This window comes from Candoia aspera, chromosome 6 (genome assembly GCF_035149785.1).
Source record: "Candoia aspera isolate rCanAsp1 chromosome 6, rCanAsp1.hap2, whole genome shotgun sequence".
In the NCBI taxonomy this organism is placed as follows: domain Eukaryota; kingdom Metazoa; phylum Chordata; class Lepidosauria; order Squamata; family Boidae; genus Candoia; species Candoia aspera.
In genome coordinates this window covers 24,373,789-24,391,718 of record NC_086158.1, presented here as the reverse complement: position 1 = coordinate 24,391,718, position 17,930 = coordinate 24,373,789, and the positions used below count along the sequence as shown (strand labels likewise).

Here is a 17,930-nt window from a genome sequence, read left to right as displayed (position 1 = left end):
ATTGTACAAAACCACATTATAAAGTTCGACAAAAGGAGTTTTACAGGCCTTGTAACAGCCCTGACCTGTTTAAGAAACTTCCGAAGATATAATTCATAATAGTTGCAATGCATTTAGTAATCCATGTGAAATGCCAGTAAGACTCATCTCCCCACTTTCAGTAATCAAAATGACTAAGATGTTTTATTGTTATTTCTCCTAGCTCTTGATTTTCTTCATGGAATCCCTGGCTATTTTCCTGCCCCCATGGTTGGAATTGTTACTTTTGTTTTCCTCACCTTGCTTAATATTCTTATTTTAAAATGAATGTTTCATAAGGAAATTCCATCTGGGGATTTTCAGATTGGTGAAAAGGGTGTCTGTTCACTATATACCAATGAATTATATATTTACGGATTAACTGGGAAATCATAATTTCAGAACTAATCGTGTTGTCAATTTCACTTCACATATGCGAATGAAAAATCATCTCATGGTGGTGCAATCTAATTTGTAAGTCCCTCTTTAATAAGAATGCAATCTTCAATTGCCCAGTCTATGCCGTTAGATACGTTAATTGTGCTATAAGAACAGAATGTGATATGTTGTTCTGCCGGCATTTCAGGTAGTTTCAGCTGAACAAACAGAAGGTGTGTTCCGTCTTGTGATATATTTTTGCATTTTCTGCCCATCTTGATATTGGCGCCTAAGTCTTAATTGACCCAGTCATCTGTGTGGAAACCCACAGGATCATCCTGTTATGTGTAGCCACCTTTATGCTCATCCTCTTTTGTTCATGTGCAGATACATCTATACATCAATCTTCCTCAATTAGTGTTTTCCAGATGTGACAAATTATGGCACACTTAGCTGGGCTAGTCTGAATACATTGTGGAATATAAAAGCCTTCAGAATTAAATGCAGCATGTCCTAAAAACCAGATGCTGGGAAGAAACAGAGGAAGAGCACCATTACTTTCATGTCCTCCAGATGAGTTTCTTAGATGCTTCTGATCAGCCATGTGTGACACACAGTGCTAAACTAGACTGGCCTGAAGCAGCCAGCTTCTTATGAAGGCACTAGATTGGTTAGAGATTTATGCAGTGTACCTAAAATCAAGTGGAAAACTAGTTTGGTCTAGTGGTTAAGGCATGAGGCTAGAAACCGGGAGTTCTAGTCCTGCCTTAGGCACAAAGCCAGCTGGTGACCTTGGGTCAGTCACTCTCTCTCAGCCCTAGGAGGTTGGCAATGACAAACCACTCCTGAAATCTTGCCAAGAAAACTGCAGGGACTTGTCCAGGCAGTCACCAGGAGTCAACACTGACTTGAAGGCACCAAAAAAAAAAAACAACCCCAAACCCCACCAGCCTTCACTTGCTCACCGTCATTTCATTTCTGTGGCTGTTTGCACAACTAAAAGGTTTTACTGGATTAACCCATCTGCCTGTGTTATCACCACGCCGCGAGCCAGACTTCAGCCTAGCGCTTTGTGAGAAGGCAACAAGCTTCACCCTTGGATCTTACAAGAAGTGGTTCCTCTTTCAAGCCTGTCTTTCGAGCCTGGATCCTGTTTTTCAAGGTTAGATTTTCGGAAGATCCAGCGGCGCCTCTCATCTCCTTTTCCAAACTGTCCGCCGAAACTTCTCTCCTTTGCAGGAACAGAGGAAGAAAAGCAGGAAGGGGGGACGCGGCGCAGGCAGGCAGGCAGGCAGAAGGCAGAAGGCAGAAGGCAGAAGGCAGAAGGCAGAAGGAAGGAAGGAAGAAAGGAAGGAAGGAAGAAAGAAACAGCTGCTCGCTCGCCAGTCCCTTTCCCCTACAGCCAATCCACGAGGAAGTCCCCACTCTCGGCCAATAAGCCGTGGCCGGTTGACGAGCACGGAACGGCAGCCAATGCCGACCAGAGGGGCGGGAGGCAAGGGGGCGTGAGTGTAGGTTCTCCCTCCTCTTCTCCGCCTCCCTTTCAGGTGGGGAAAGGGGTGCGTCCTCGTGCCTAATGGGGTCGGGAGCGGAGGAAAAAAGCGGGTGATTAGCAAGACGCGTACCCTGTCTGGCCGCAAGCGAGGAAGGAATGGACCGCGGCGGCGCAAGCAGGCAACGCGGGGCTGGGGCGGCGCGCGCCTGGCTGAGGCGCTCTGCTTGCTGCCGGGACGCCACTGGAACTAGCGCGCGCCGCCTCCACGCCACCCTGAGCAGCAGCAGCAACAGCAGTCGCCGCCGCCGTCACCGCTTCCCTTCCTCCCCCTGCTCCTCCTCCTCCTCCGCGAGCTGTTGAGGCGCAGGTCTTGCCTGGCGAAAGCGTCTCCAGGCTCCCGTCGCGGCTCGTTTGCTTTCGCCCTGCCTGGGTGCCGGGGCGCAGGGGAAGGCGAGAGAGTGTCCTGCCCTATTCCCCCGAGAGCCGCCTCCTTTCCTCCCTCTGCGCCTGCCGTGGCTGCCGCTTCCCGAGTGCTTTCTCCGCCCGATCTCCAGCAAAGAAAGGAAGCCTGCTTTCCGTCGGGGGACGGCTCCTTCTTCCTTCCCTCCCTCCCTCCTTCCTTCCCTCCCTCCTCTTGCCTGTCTCTCTCTCTCTCTTTTTTTTCCTCCCCTTCCTTTCTGAGGGTGGGAGGGGAGAAGAATAGGAGCCCGGCGAAGGAAGCCAGCCGCGCGCACTCCCGGCCGCCCGCCCGTGGTGTGCGTGAAAGAGCCATGCGAGAATACAAAGTGGTCGTGCTTGGCTCTGGCGGGGTGGGCAAGTCCGCTCTCACCGTCCAGTTCGTCACGGGCTCCTTCATCGAGAAGTACGATCCCACCATCGAGGACTTCTATCGCAAGGAGATCGAGGTGGATTCCTCGCCCTCGGTCCTGGAGATCCTGGACACGGCCGGCACTGAGCAGTTCGCCTCCATGCGGGACTTGTACATCAAGAACGGGCAGGGCTTCATCCTGGTCTACAGCCTGGTGAACCAGCAGAGCTTTCAGGACATCAAGCCCATGAGGGATCAGATTATTCGGGTCAAGAGGTACGAGAAGGTGCCCATGATCCTAGTGGGCAACAAGGTGGACCTGGAAGGCGAGCGGGAGGTCTCGTTCGGGGAAGGCAAAGCTCTGGCGGAGGAGTGGAACTGCCCCTTTATGGAAACTTCAGCCAAAAACAAAGCCTCGGTGGACGAGCTCTTTGCTGAGATAGTCCGGCAGATGAACTATGCTTCCCAACCGAACGGGGACGATCAGTGCTGCTCTTCCTGTGTTATCCTCTGAAAAAAGGGAGGGTGGGGGAAGAGCCCAGCAGCGTTGCTTTATGTGGTGTTTTTCTTTCTTATTTTCTTTTCTTTACATTTTGAAATAAAAAGGTTTACAGCAACAGCACCACATGAAAAGGTGGCCGCAGCTGGAGCAGCAGCGTTGTCATCCTGTGAAACTCCAAGCCTTTGAAACAAATTTTGCTTTCCGCCCAGATCCCTTCCAGGTTATAGTTTATACTCATGCTGCTGCGGGTGGTTGTCGCTGTCATGAGTATGCATTGTCTCTCGTTAACACCTGATCCCTCCCAAGGAAAAGAAAAACATACAAAAAATATCTTTGGAAATGTGGCGCTTTCAGCATGTACATGCCAGCAGTTTGATTGTTGCTTATTTCTTGTACTTGCCTCATTGGGAGGATTGTATTGGCCATTGATAACCAGTAGGAAAAGTTCCTGTGTTCTTTACAGCAGGGGTAGAGGGAGGGAGTTAAGAATTGCTTTATAACTGGAAGATTAAACACACATAGTCACACCTATAAGAAATGAAGGCAAGCATCAAAGGAAGGAAGTACATGTGGAAGCAGTTCAAATCTTCCACTTGTCAGTTTGAAATTAGCTAGTGACTAGGCAATTTTTGATTTTGAGGATTTCTATGCAAAGTTGGAATATTTGTTACCATGCTTATCTCATCTGAAGAAGTATTGCACAAGTACTGCCTGGGACTTGAATAACACTGATGCCAATACAGCGCATGAGGTGCCACAAAAATATCTGCTGATTACTTGTGAAATCTATTTTGTTTACTTGTTGTATTGAAAGGGAAGGAATGAAGAGCATTTATTTGTGTTGGGTTTTTTAAAAAAAAATCAGCTATGAAAACACTAAGAGGCTTGCACAGTTTTTAAGTTGTGTGTATTTTGTGGAATGGTTGGGAAAAGACAGGGCGGGCAAAGTAATAACTCGCCTTATTCAATTTGAGGAGGGGGGTTGGCAATAACCAACCAGATCTCTAAAGTACAAAGAGTTTCTAAAATGTGGCACAGGGCGAACAGCGCCCCTGTGTGTGTAGAGTGCCTTCAAAGCAGCTGTTGCAGCCCCTGCCAACCTGTGGAAGTTCCAAGAATCCCATTTATCTACCCCCCCCCAAAAAAAAACCCTGGTTAACAGTTTCCTTTCAGCAATTATTTTAGTGAACAAGACAGAACAAAAGGGCCTATTATTAATGAAATCATTTTCTCTTCTTTTTTTCCATTTAAGACTTTTTACTTTCGTTGCCATGGATTTCAGGGTTCTTTTGATTCAGGTTCACAGGTATTAGTATGTTTTGTATGAGAGAGTGTTTGTGTGTGCACCTTTTTTTTTCTGTTTTCCTCCAAAAAGATGTATTTTCAACCAGCAATGAAAAGAACTGTTGTGATGTATCTGAAAAACAAAATCTCTAATTGTAATTTTAAATCCCAGACATTTATTCATTTCAATATCTTTTAATACAATTGCCAATTTTTAAAAAGAACAGCTTTATGGGTTTTTATATTGTGAAAATCTGTGTAATCATAGTAGGTTATGAGTTATTGTAGACAAATAAGCCATAACGATTGAGGCAAAGGATTTTAACTATGAAAGTCTGGTATCTGATATTGGAACCTGAGTGCTAACTAGTCCTGAATTGTGCTAAATCATGCTATATATACAGATATTCATTCATGTCTCAGATGTTTTGCAGGATTCAATGCTTAATTTATTCATATACCATTAAAAGGATCCATTAAGGCCAACAGCCTGTTCAATGCTAGAACCTAAATTAAAGCAATCTAAATAGATTGCTATTCATCTTCTGCTTTAAGTAATCCAGTGGAGGGGATCTCCTTTGGAAATCAGTTTCTCCACTGAATTGTGTTTACAATTAGGATTTTTCTTAGCATTCAAATGTTAAGGGCCTTTAGGACTGTTATTCCATGTCCAGCACCCTGGAATGATGGAGAATGAGTCTTGAATTCTGTGTGATGCCATTTAGGTCTTAAAAAATGCAATTATGCCGCCCCCCCCCCCTCATCTTTTGTCAAGGTTAAACATACCCAGAGTCTCCTTGTAAATTTCCAGGCAACAGAACATCCTTGTACTCTTCCCTGCACCTCTTCCAATTTCTCATAATTTTTTTTTAAAATATGGTGTCCAGTAAAGAACATAGTAGTCAAGGTGGCAGTCTAACCGATGCAGATTGTACTGGAGCTATCATTATTATTCCTGCTAATGTGACCTTATTTCAAGAATAAGTACTAGATATAAGCACCACTGATTTCTGAGGTACTCCGTAGAACTTTTGTTTTAAGGCAAACATTATGAATGCTTGTTTTATTTCCCAAGGAGAAAAAACCAAAAGAGGTATCTTGAACATAAGAAAAATCCAAAACTGTTGGGAGACAGTATTAATATCAAATAAGCCTCTTTCTTCTTCCCCTATTTTTCATAATATCTCACCTGATTAAGTGAATTGTAGAGGTCTTAAAAGTTCACGCATACTTGGAGTTTTTGAATTGGCCTAGTAGGGACCCACTGAACTGAATGATACTTCTAAATAATGTACTTAGAATTATCTTGCTCATTTTAGATCACATACCTCCTGATGTTTCCATTATGATACTTTTTGAGCTTAAAGATAGGACAAATTTGGTCTTTACCCAAGGGATGCAGAGTTTCCTGGTCAGTAGACTCAGTCTGGAAATATTAGAAATATACTTCATTAAAAGAGACTGAAAGCTGTTTCCTACATATCTCATCGTCTGGTTTTCAGTAACAGATGTTTGATAGAGATTCCTTTCAGAACACCTGGAACCCTGTTGTGGGTTACTACTTCCAAAAACTTATACCAGGAACCATATATGAGCAAGTACTATATCTTTTATTAATATAATGGATCTCAGTGGATTTAGATCTGGTTGGAAAAAAAAAAGCGTTCTTTGGTTTGAAAGCTGGTTTGGCTTTCAGAAAGCTGGTTTGGCTTTAACTTCCTCCCTAACAAATAGGGAGGGAGTTACTTAAATATTAAATTGGTGAATTCCCATTATCCTATTTAGTAAACTGTCTACTAAAGCTATTTTAGTATTCTTTAAAACCATAAACCTTAACGTATATTCAGTTTGAGTCTCGTTCTTTATTTACTCAGGAGTGATTCCACACATTTTAACCAGAATTTCCTTAAATAAATTTTCTTAGAATTTTAGTCTTAATCTGAGATGTTTATTATATCCTTTGAACATCATTTGAAAGCAGAACTTCTGGAGTAGGCAATCTGATGGCCTCCAGAAGACCATCTCTCGTGCCATTGGTCATGCTGCCTAGCACTGTGAGTTGAAGTCTAAAACCTCTGGGGAGTACCTCTTCCTATCCCTCCATGATATAAAATATAGTTTGCATTTATTTTTAGTATACTGCATTTGTTCTAGCATATAAGTGATTGTAACATAGCAAAGGGAATAAACTAAAATTCAAACATTTAATGTTACTGCTTATAGAAAGATGAAAAAAATAGTACTAAAGCTACATTTAGCAATAACTAAATGGTAATGTAGTTTTCCACAGTCAGATAAATCCAGGTATGATGAGAATGTTAATGTCTTTTGCCGTATTGTGTTTTGAGAACTGGAGAATTATTTCTGCTGATAACAAAAAGCATGGCCTTAAGGATACAGTAATAAAAATAAAACAGTGAGATAGATATGGATAAGGATTTATTGTACCTTCAAGCATATTCAGACTGCATATTTCTACAGCTTGATCCCAACCATCTTCAAAAAGTGCTATTTATATTACATACTTCATGATCTAATTATGTATTCCAGAACTTCAACTCTAACTTCCCTACTAGCTCAAAAGTTATGGATGACTCCAATGTTTAGGCTGAACTTATCTCCTAATTTTAAAACTGAAAAAGGTAAATATCAGGTTTATAGACTTCAGTTGTAGGTGTAGCTTAGGTAAATGAATGAATTTGGATATGGATAAAGAAATCTTGCCTGTGGACTAACTGAAGCTGAAGAAATGTTTTGACTTTGAGATAGTTTTCAATTGTGATGCATATTGTCCTTATTTTTTTAATATAAATTTGATGAGAAGTTTTAAAAAGAAGATAAAAACTAACAAAAACTAATACAAAGTAAAGACAGAAAAGGAAAAAAGGAAAAGAAAGGTAAAGACAAAGGTGCAAAAAGAAAAGATAAAAAGTTTTTGTATATTGTCCTTATTATGAAGCAAGTTCAATTCATACACAAGATTTTGTTATTTATAAGCCTTTGAGTTCCCTGTGCTTCAGGGAGAATAATAATGCAATAAATTTCAGTTTTGTCCTAAGCTTCAGCAGTTAAGAAATGGGCAATGCTTAAATGTATTATAGAATAAGCTATAATAAGCATATTAGTATTTTAAAAGTGACAGAACTCTTTATTCTTATGCAGCAGACTAAACACTGCCACCCCTCTGGTTTGTACCTAGTTTAAAGGAAAAGTCTTTCAAGTCAAACCAGACTCCAGATAACTTCATGAAAATGTCCATGCAATTTACTTAGCAACAGCATGGACATGGTTTGCTATTGCTAACTCTTAGGATTGTTTAAAAAAAAAAAACCTTAATTAATTAATGTATAGCCCTAATATTCCCTGACAGTCTCCCACCCAAGTACAAAGGAGGACCAACTCAGCTTAGCTTCTGAGCCTGGACAAGGTTACTTAAATACTGCTACATTCAGGTATCAGATATTATTGTTACATTTATATTTAAAGAGTATGGTTCCTGGTTTAAGAATAATCCTAATGATTAAGAGAGTATGTCTGACAAAAAGACCATAGTATGGTATCACCTACCAGTAGTAGCAAAGTCATAATAATAGTAGATTGTTTTCAGTTCTTGTTAATGTATATACTTTCTGATTGTCAGTTATAAACTTAGATTCAGTAGTAGAAAAGGTGGTATTAACCAAGACCTTTAGTAATGGATGAATGGATACTACAGGGATACAACAAATGAATAAATGTACAACATATAGGAAGAATGTGTATTTTGCTTGCAGGAAATCTTAAATTCTGTCCCCAGCATGGGTAGTTCTGTCGAGAACTTGAAAATTCCTACCAGATATTACAGATTAGGGATCAACACTATGGTGGCCACTGGTACTGAAGTATCCACGAGACTTCTAAGTGGCTACACTTCTACACAATATACTGTAACTGCTACCATCTCATTATGAAATGTTTTTGGTGTCTGGCCTATTGTAACAAAACGCCTGGGACCAGAAAATATTTCTGGCCCTGTTGGAAGCAGTACAGTGACATTTATTTGAAGGTTGCCCATAGAGCCCAGTTCTAATCAGAATATTTGGTACTGATCGTAAGAGAAACATTCCAGAATCTGGAACTATCGTACATCATGAAAATCCAGAGATAGCGTAAGAAAAAACTTGCGCCACATCAGAAGAGCATGGGACTATGGTAGGCACATTTTGTATTGGAAAGGTTTTCAGCATAGTTGGAGTGAAGTTTATTATTGATTCTTTTCAGCATAGGTTCTTTTCAGTATGCACAAAATAGCCAAGCAGCATTAAGTTTTGCACATGATTGGAAAGGATTACAGAAACAGTTCCCAAATCGGCTTTTGAGTTTGAGCAAAATGAAATGAAATTTGTTATAGGCTCTGCCAAAACTTATGGAGTGGAGCAGAACTCGATCCTCCGTGTTCCCTTCCCACCAATTTTGTAATATTCTCTTACAACGTGTTATAAACCATTTTGCGTATGTACTTGCTCCTTTCAGAGTTGATTCAGACAGTGCTATTGATATAATGATTGTGGGGCCTTTGAGGAGGAAAAATAGAGGAAAAATGTATATGCTCTTAATGGTCTTAGTAACCTATATAGTTTAATATAGGGAGATGAGGGTTAACTGCTACATCTGCTCATGTGAAATTGCCAGAAAAGATTTCCCTTGTGGGAACTGCAACCTTCTGCTTTAACTACATTGTCAGAAGCATTTTCCCTGCATATTAAAAAAAAGGGAACTAAATACTGCAAAGATGTAGTGATTTTAGGTATGAATTGTATACTATCCCCAGAAGTACTTGTCCGTTCACTGTGTTCTGGCAAATATAGATTCTTTCTCCTAGTTCCTATTTAAATAATAATTTATTTTATTGCTGAAATCATTGTTGGATGAGATGCCACAGACAGAGAAACCAAAACACAGTAAAGTAATACCTTTTTATTGAACCTGTCTGTTTTGAGATGATATTCCAGAGACATTGGTGTGATTATTTTATAATGACTTAGAATAAGATACAGTGTAAGAGAAATTCTGTCGCAAAGGGAGAGTGCAAAATAGAATAGGACAGGACAGGTCTTGGGAGGGGTCTTTTTGTATGAAAAGGTGCAGATGCATTTGGCTATCCTTGCTTGAAAGCTTTCCTTACAATTTGTCATACTTTTTCAAGTTAGCTATACAAAATTGCTTTTTAGAAAACTAGCAAGCAAAATGTCACTATCTTTAACTGCCTGCTGCTATTTATTTGTTTCTGTAACCTGCAATTTCTACAACAAATTGCACTTAAGTCAATGAACAGAGTAAAGTTGTTTGTGGAAAGATACTGTTGAGAAAGCCTAAATCAATAAAATAGTTTTCAAAGAGGTCCTTCTCCAAAACTAAACCAGTTTTAAAATCCTAAAAGCCAACTGCAGTGTATGGAATGTGTCAAAATTACACAGTTTAAACTGAAGTGAGCAGTTAGTGCACAGCTTTCAGGACAAGTGATTTGGGGGTACCTAGCAAACCTACAAAGGTTTTAGTTCCTGAGTTTTTGAGGAAAAGTTGATTGTAGCATGTTGTAGCGTGATGCTCAAAAGTAAATCCCATGAAAGTTCAGTGGGATTCATTTTTATTAAGTATGCCAACTGTAGGAACTCAGCGTTAGAATGCCTACTTTTAGTATATAAAAAAGTTATATTTCATATAATTAGGCATCCAGCACAGTAGCCAAGTCTGTTTAGGATTTTAAAAGCTAACTTACCTCACAGACCTGATCATTTTCAAGTATATGAAAAGGGCTGTAGTCAGTGATGCCTATGCCTTAGAGGAAAGAGTTACATACTCTACAGCTCAAGTTAGGGCACCCAGTTTTCATCAAATCTTCCTTTCCTACTTCACCTTTTGTGCTACATTCTCAGGAGCAGTATTTTGGCAGGAGGGTTAGATGGGTGCTATAAGTGAAAATTGGTGGATTCTGATTTGGACAGGCAAAGCTGCTTTCCAGTAAAGAAGGAAATTGCAATCTTTTGGGGGCTGAGAACCACATCTGACTTTTGAGTAATGAATGGGCTGAAGACTTTGTCCCATAAAGGTAGCAGGGCCAGAATAAAGAAATGGTTGTCTCTAACCGTGGCAAAAGAACATTTGAGGATTACTCTGTATGTCTTTCATAATGTCCCAGTCACATTACATTATGATTTGTTTTCACATTTTGGAGGGCCCCTAGAGGCTGTACTTAAAGTTTTATGAACTTCAAATAGCCCTAGGGCCTCAGGTTATATAGTTCTGTCCTAAAACACTCAATGTATATCATCCATAGTTGTTGCTACGTAATAATTTTTAAAGAAAATCCTTAGAGCTGTATCTTTATATTCATGTTCTCTTTCCAAACTGTGTTTCAACATGGGGAAAAAATTAAAAATGCATTAGATGTTTATGATCAGGAAGCCCATTTATATCAATGACCAATTTCAGGAAAAAAAAATTCTGCCAAAGGATAGCTTTGATAGCATGCAGGTGATTCTTACAATTTGTTCCAATGGAGAGTAAAATATAGGTTGGTCAGTGGAATGGAAAAAATCCTATCTGCAATCAGATACAGTTGTTTGCAATCTTAACAGGGCTTTGCAGGTGTTTAAAACCAAAATACTCCACTACAATATTAAATGCAGAAAACATACACTGAAATACATTGTGCTTTTTTGAGCTTTAATTTACAAGCCTGCTAAAGGCCACATTCTAACATTTAAGTGGCAGAAAAAATGAATAAAGTCAAGTTTGGCATGAAATACAAAAAACAGGATACTTTTTAAGACTTTTCCCATCACTTCACTGCTATCAACAGTGCAATTTTAGCATGGTGTGCTGGTAAATGTTTAACAACTGGCTGTGCTGGCTCCATTGCCACTGCTGCAACTCAGGAAATTTAACAATTGACTCTCACATGCTAGAACATGCAGACTCCAGCACACCAATGAATCTTGGGCATGTCTGCTCAAATAATTGTTTGTTAAAGCCTTCTCTCAACTGATGGAGTTGTAGTTGCAATACATCTGGAGATGAGCAAGGAAGGTGCATACAATTGGAGTTTAACTGATATTGGCAATATTTTTTTTCTATTTATTGGTTGGTAGCACCTAGCTGACCTTGGCTGATCTCAAAAAGTTAAGCTAAGTTAATATTTTGATGGGAGATGATTAGGCAGGCTGGAAAGTTTTTAAAAAGAAATTCCAGATGATAATAGCAAACCACTTCCTAATTGTTTTTTTTTTTTTAAACTATGGAGACATGCCCATGAGATTATCAGAAATCAAGCTAGATTCCAGGAAGTTTTACCTTTTTAAGCATGGAAAATACCCATCATTGCTTGATAAAATGACAAAAAAACAGGTGGTAAAAGCAATTATTTCAATATAGGTTTAGAAGTATTCTCCAAATTTCTGATACTTGAGCATGAATTCTTTTTTCTTGATTTAAAGCTGTGTTTCTTTGTTTGAAATTGTATGTATTTTCTCCATCAATTTTCTGAACTTTAAATAGCCACCCCCCTTCCAACTCTAGCAACTAACTCACCCTCCTTTTTGTTCAGTCTTGTATGAGTGATGAGCATATGTTTTTAGGCAGTGGAGATGCTTCTGAGATGCCCAATGTATGCTAGTACTCTATGTTTTCTATATTGCAGGTTGCTTTGGAGCATTTTGTTGTGATGACGTAACTTCACATATAAAAGAAAAGAGAGATGCACCAGCGATGTTAGCCCAAGTCTTATTGAACAAATGGTTATAATAATATTGGGTCCATATAGCACATTGATTTTATTGTTTTCCAAAACAAACAAAATACCCCCTCCAAAAAATAATCATGTTAATTCATCACACAGACATCCCATAGACACACAGGTGAGCTGTACTTTTATTAGGATCGACCAAAATGCTGCAACGGTCTGCATTAAATTGGTGATCTCATCTTGTGAGATCATACAAAAAGGGGATGGGGAAAAAAACAATTTCTAAAATTAGGTCAGGTATTATAGCCATGTGGTCTGATTTTAGAGTCAGCCTTAAGATGCAAACTTTGTGCACCAGTTAATAATTGGTCTTGCAGAGAGATCAGGTTACATCCTAGGGTTGCAACTGTGATTGAAACAGCCTGTAAGCTTGATTAAATAAATAAATAAAATAAAATAAATATCACCACCCCAAATTCTGAAAGCAAAAAGGTCAATCATACATCAAAAATTTTTTCTTACCCTGGGTGAAACCTATAGGTTCCTGCCCAGCAAAGAGCAGAAGTAAAGAGAAACATGACAGCAACACTATTGTCTCTTGACAGCTTGAGATTTAATTACATTACAATGGAATCATTACATTACAATCTAATTACATTACAATCAAATAATAGATTAGTAGTTTATGCTATTAGTATTAAAGTTAGCTCTCTTAAAGATAGCAAAGTTCTATTTGCTATCCAAAAGTTATTTCTTAAAGTATCTTAGTTTATAGCCATATAATCACAATACTCTGCTCAGTGGGGAAAAATTCATGAGCCATATTCAGACAGCGGCTGTTTAAGTATGTAGCTGATTTTTTTTTTTTTGGGGGGGTGAGAGGCTGTATCTTTAGCATTATATAAGAAAAAGGTTCGTGTTCTGTTTATTTTTCCCACCAATGCTTGGGGCCCTAATAAGCAGCACTCACCACTGGGTGTGAAATTGTCAATAAAATTAAACATTCAGCTCTTAAATTTAGCAGCTTTTAATATTATGATAAACAGAATAAGATACATTTGGGTGTTGGGGCTGGGTGGCATTTAAAGGAGTAGGTATAGGAAGAAGCAAAGAGACTGAGCTAAGAGTTAAGGAAATCAGAACTTCAGATCTTGTCTGTGCCATAAACTCAGTAGGTGAAGTAAGGCAAGCCTCCCCTTCTTAGTTTCATTTACAAATCTATATCTGTAGTTTGCTGGATAATAATACTATTTAAATATTATTTGTGCCTTTAGGCATTGTAAAGCAGTGAAGCTAGATTCAATAGGTAGAGATAAGTGGTGGGCTTCCCTTGGCTGGATGTGTTCAGGTTGCAGAGACTAGACAATCATCTTTTTGGGATGCTTTAATTTGGATTCTTGCATTTAGCAAAGGTTTGGACTTGATGACCTATATTACCTTTAGTATTTAAGAATGGAAGTGCCTTGAACATTTGAAGAGTGTAATAATAAAGTATATCATCATCATCTATTAAAATTGGCATACTTTAATTTGCAGAGGCTAACTACTCAGATTTCTGTAGCTTGTATACTCTCTACAGTACTCCTCTTCATTTTTAATTAGGGAAGGTACTCTTGAAGAAAGCTATTTAGATATATTGCTTTTAGATATAATTAGCCCATGGTGTCTCTGAATTCTGCCACCCAGACCAATAATGGCATATCAATTATGTGAGGCACTTTTGAAATGAGAAGAGAAGTTATAGACGGGCTGAAACCTGCTATTCAATTATTTCATAGCCAGAAAGGTATAACTTGAATTCCTACAGAACCAATTAGCAAAGTTGGATATTTGTGTGTTTGCAGAAACTGCAGAGCCACTTACTAAGGGGTTAATAGCAGGTAGAAGATTAACACTTTCTTAATTCCATGTGTAAAGTCTGCAGTTTATGGTCACAGTTGGAATTATTAGCAACCAGTTATAGAGTGTCAGCTCTCTCACTGAACTGAGAAAAATAGTTTATGGTGACTTGAATTCCCTTTTTAAGCACTAGGCATTTTTAGTTGTCAGTATTAATCTATTGGTACATGCACCTTGGAATCCTTTCTTGCTTCCTCATTTTTGTGGCAGGATCACCTTCTGGCTTTTTCCATGTCAACTTCTAGTTCTGAGTTAGTGAATTATAGTGTTCTCTGCATTACTGAGAGACAGGAAGCATCTATGGTATCAGGCCTGGGATACCCTCTATGATTTTTTTTAATGCATTGTTCAGAGTCACTGTTAACATGAGATCATTGCTAGCTCCATGTTAGGTGGTATTATGAGTAAAGCCATTTTTCCTAAGGGATCTTGTAGATTACTCAGTTATTACTATTGCCTACTGAATGTGCTCTTCCTCTTTTCAGCTCAGCTCACTTTGCAATCTAAGAAGGTGGTTAGGGGAATGGAGGCTATTTTTTTTTAATGGATTACTTCAGAGGTAAACAATCTGTGGCCCATCACCATGGACATCAAGCATCCTGTTTTGTGGCTTCAAGAGCTTCTCAGGATTAAATGTTTTTTTAATGTTGATTTATTTAAATTATTTATATGGCTGCCTATGTAACAACAATTTTAAAAGTATATTAAATAAACAGGAGCAAACAAAAGCTAACAAAAAAAGGGAAGGGGAGGAGATTTCAGCTGTTGAAATAAAACATATAAAAAACTCAGTGTGACAAGAACGCAAACATAGTACCCATCCTTAACTTACTCAGAATGTTTAGCTTGCTGTAGCAGTAAGGAACAGCAGGAGAGATGAAGCTTCAGTGTTTGGGCAAGGGCATAGTGCCCAACAATGCTGACACCAGACCTATTCTGCACAAGTTAACTCTTTTTTTTATCCTCCAGGTTGGTTCCTGAGAAAAGCTGGATGTCATTGGCAATTTTAGTTAAGTACAATCTACCTGAAAGAGATGACAGCTGAGTCATAATTGGTATACATGTTGTTCTAGATTGAAAAAAATATAATAAAGGATGGGAAATAATTTGATCTTGGTCCTGCAAGCTGGTTAGGTGTGGAAATTATTGGCAAGCATATTTTTATTCTCAGTCCCCATTCCCTAAAGAAGCAGAGTCTAATTTAGCCTTTTACTGGCATGGGGATTATATAATAGGAATTTTAATGTAGACCACAAACTGGCAGAGTTCAGCATGCTGAAAAAGAAGGAATACTTGGTTTCAAATGTGCTTTGTGTTGTATTATGGCTCTAGAATTTATTTGAGCTGCTTGCATTTGTCTCATGACCTATGAAGGATTATATTGCAGCAGTGGAAATCTGTCCAGAGAAAGACCAGTATCTGTTTCCAGTTTAGCCTGTCCAAACTTTTATAATTTATGTAGTTAATCTTATAAATACAAACACATTCTGGCATCTGTTTGTAGCTGGAAGAATTCACTCCTGAGATCTGATTTCATGTTCTTGTTTCTTATTGTAAGACCTTCCATTGTAAACTTTTAAAAGAAAAGTCATATTAATCCATCAGAGCCCAAACAACATAGTCTTATGTCATTTTAAGATTAATGCATTTATTATAGCATATGTTTCAGAAGATTACACTTCGAAGAACCTATTTTTGAATGCTGCACCAAGAAACATATTACTCCAACCATAAAAGAAATGATATCAACAAATTAGGATCCTCAAAGTTGGCGGATTCTCTCAGATTTTCTATAGCCTCCAAGCCCATAACAATAATATAGTATTGAGAGCATACCATTGTTGCCCTGGCCAAAATTTTCAGGATGGTCTTGAAATGGAAAATGAAAGGAGAACATTGTACAAGTAGTAGAGTTAATTATTCTCTACAATTATTTGCCAAACATTGCTTTGGCAAAGAGATAAAGATTTCTATACGTTTTAAATATCTGCACCATGAAATTCATTAGAGGGGTATCAATCATATGTTTCCTTCAGCTTCCTTCCCATTTTGCTACATTCCATTCATTCTTCAGAGACTCTTAATCTTTGGCATTCAAGATTTTCTTATGCACAGATAGTGAAGCAAATAAGAAGGCATATATTCAATCTGAGGTTGCCAATATATGCAGAACCTTTATGCCAGGATAATTTGATGGAATTTTCCATTGAGCACTACACTGTTGACATAATTTGCAGTTTTAGAGCTTTGAAAGACTACCAAAATTTGAATATTAAACAGGTTACCAGCTTTCTGGTAATTCATTTTTCATCTACCCTATCATGAAGCATTCAGTGGATTAAAAATGCTTAATTATGAATTGAATAGTAACTTTTACATGGAACTCTAATAGATAATATCTTTATGACAATCTATTTCCTTTCCCCACTCACCAATACATTTCCGCCTGAGATATCTTTAAAGTAAGTCTGCTTCACATTTGGTGGTAGCAAAAATGCCATTTTCATGTGGAATCATTTGTGTGATGTGATACTTTGCTCCTGCCTTTCATTTCAGGTGAGGGACGCGGTGGCGCTGCGGGTTAAACCGCTGAGCTGCCGATCGGAAGGTCGGCGGTTCGAAACCGCGCGGCGGGGTGAGCTCCCGTTGCTAGTCCCAGCTCCTGCTCACCTAGCAGTTCAAAAACATGCAAATGTGAGTAGATCAATAGGTACCACTTCGGTGGGAAGGTAACGATGTTCCGTGTCGTCATGCTGACCACATGACCTGGAAGTGTCTCCAGGCAACGCCGGCTCTAAGGCTTAGAAACGGAGATGAGCACCGCCCCCTAGAGTCAGATACGACTGGACTTTACGTCAAGGGAAACCTTTACCTTTACCTTCATTTCAGGTAAATGTTACTCAACTGGCTTTCAGAGCCTTAAAAAAAGTCTACATGGTAGAAATATTAAAACCACAGGGTGGGTATAACTTTTTCTTTGACAGAGTTTTCGATTGTCAAAATGACTTCTTGTATAAACTTTGAGATGAGGCTAGGGATTATGTACCCAAAAATAAAATAAAAGGAAAGGAAAGGGAAAAAATCAGGCTTAAATATCCAACAATATTTTTGATTTTATATTTTAACATAAATATTTTTTTAACTATTGGTTTTATTTAAAAAAAATCCTGCCAACAGTTCATATGTTGAACTGAATGCCCACCGTTAAAAAGAAATCCACCTTTACTCCCCATACTGAAGAATCTGTCCATAAGTAGAACTCCAATCCATTTATGCTCCCAAGATACAGTAGAGTCCTTGTATCACAAGAATTACCAAAATGAAATTGGATGCCCAAACATTCACTGTCAGTCAAACACAATTTTTGTATAGTTGTACAAACCAACCAGTCAATTCTATCAGAGCCTGTATTATTAGAGCTTCCCAAGTGGCAGAAAGTCACAAATGGAGGAACACCAAACCATTCCCTCCCACAAATGCAGAAGAGAGGCATTGTGCAACCTACTTTTGCATGTCCTGTCAATTTCCCTGGTCTGCTTTTAGAAAATACAAGATCAGCTGAAACTTCTTTTTTGCAGGTATGTATCTGCTAAATAACTGCCCTGACCAATATTCTGTGTGTATATGTTCCCAAGGGAGCTGTGACTTTTTTCTTTCTTCTGTTGACGCATATTGACTCATGAGACAGCTAGCTTTGCATACAGCAAAGAATGCAAAAAAGCGGTTATAGTTTGGCACCATTTCTCCAGTACTGTCTTTCCTGTTCCTGTTGGCTTAAATTAACTTTAAGCCACTCAATGGCCTCCAGGCAGACTTTGTGCTT

The 17,930-nt window shown here is 38.8% G+C and overlaps 1 protein-coding gene across 1 annotated transcript; it reads left to right on the top strand.

Annotated features, from left to right (window-relative positions):
* Positions 1-1,936: 1,936 nt before the first annotated feature.
* On the top strand, positions 1,937-4,709 carry RAP2B (RAP2B, member of RAS oncogene family). The gene has a single exon (XM_063306538.1). The coding sequence runs from the start codon at positions 2,662-2,664 to the stop codon at positions 3,211-3,213; it is 552 nt and encodes a 183-aa protein (XP_063162608.1). The 5' UTR covers positions 1,937-2,661; the 3' UTR covers positions 3,214-4,709.
* Positions 4,710-17,930: the final 13,221 nt, after the last annotated feature.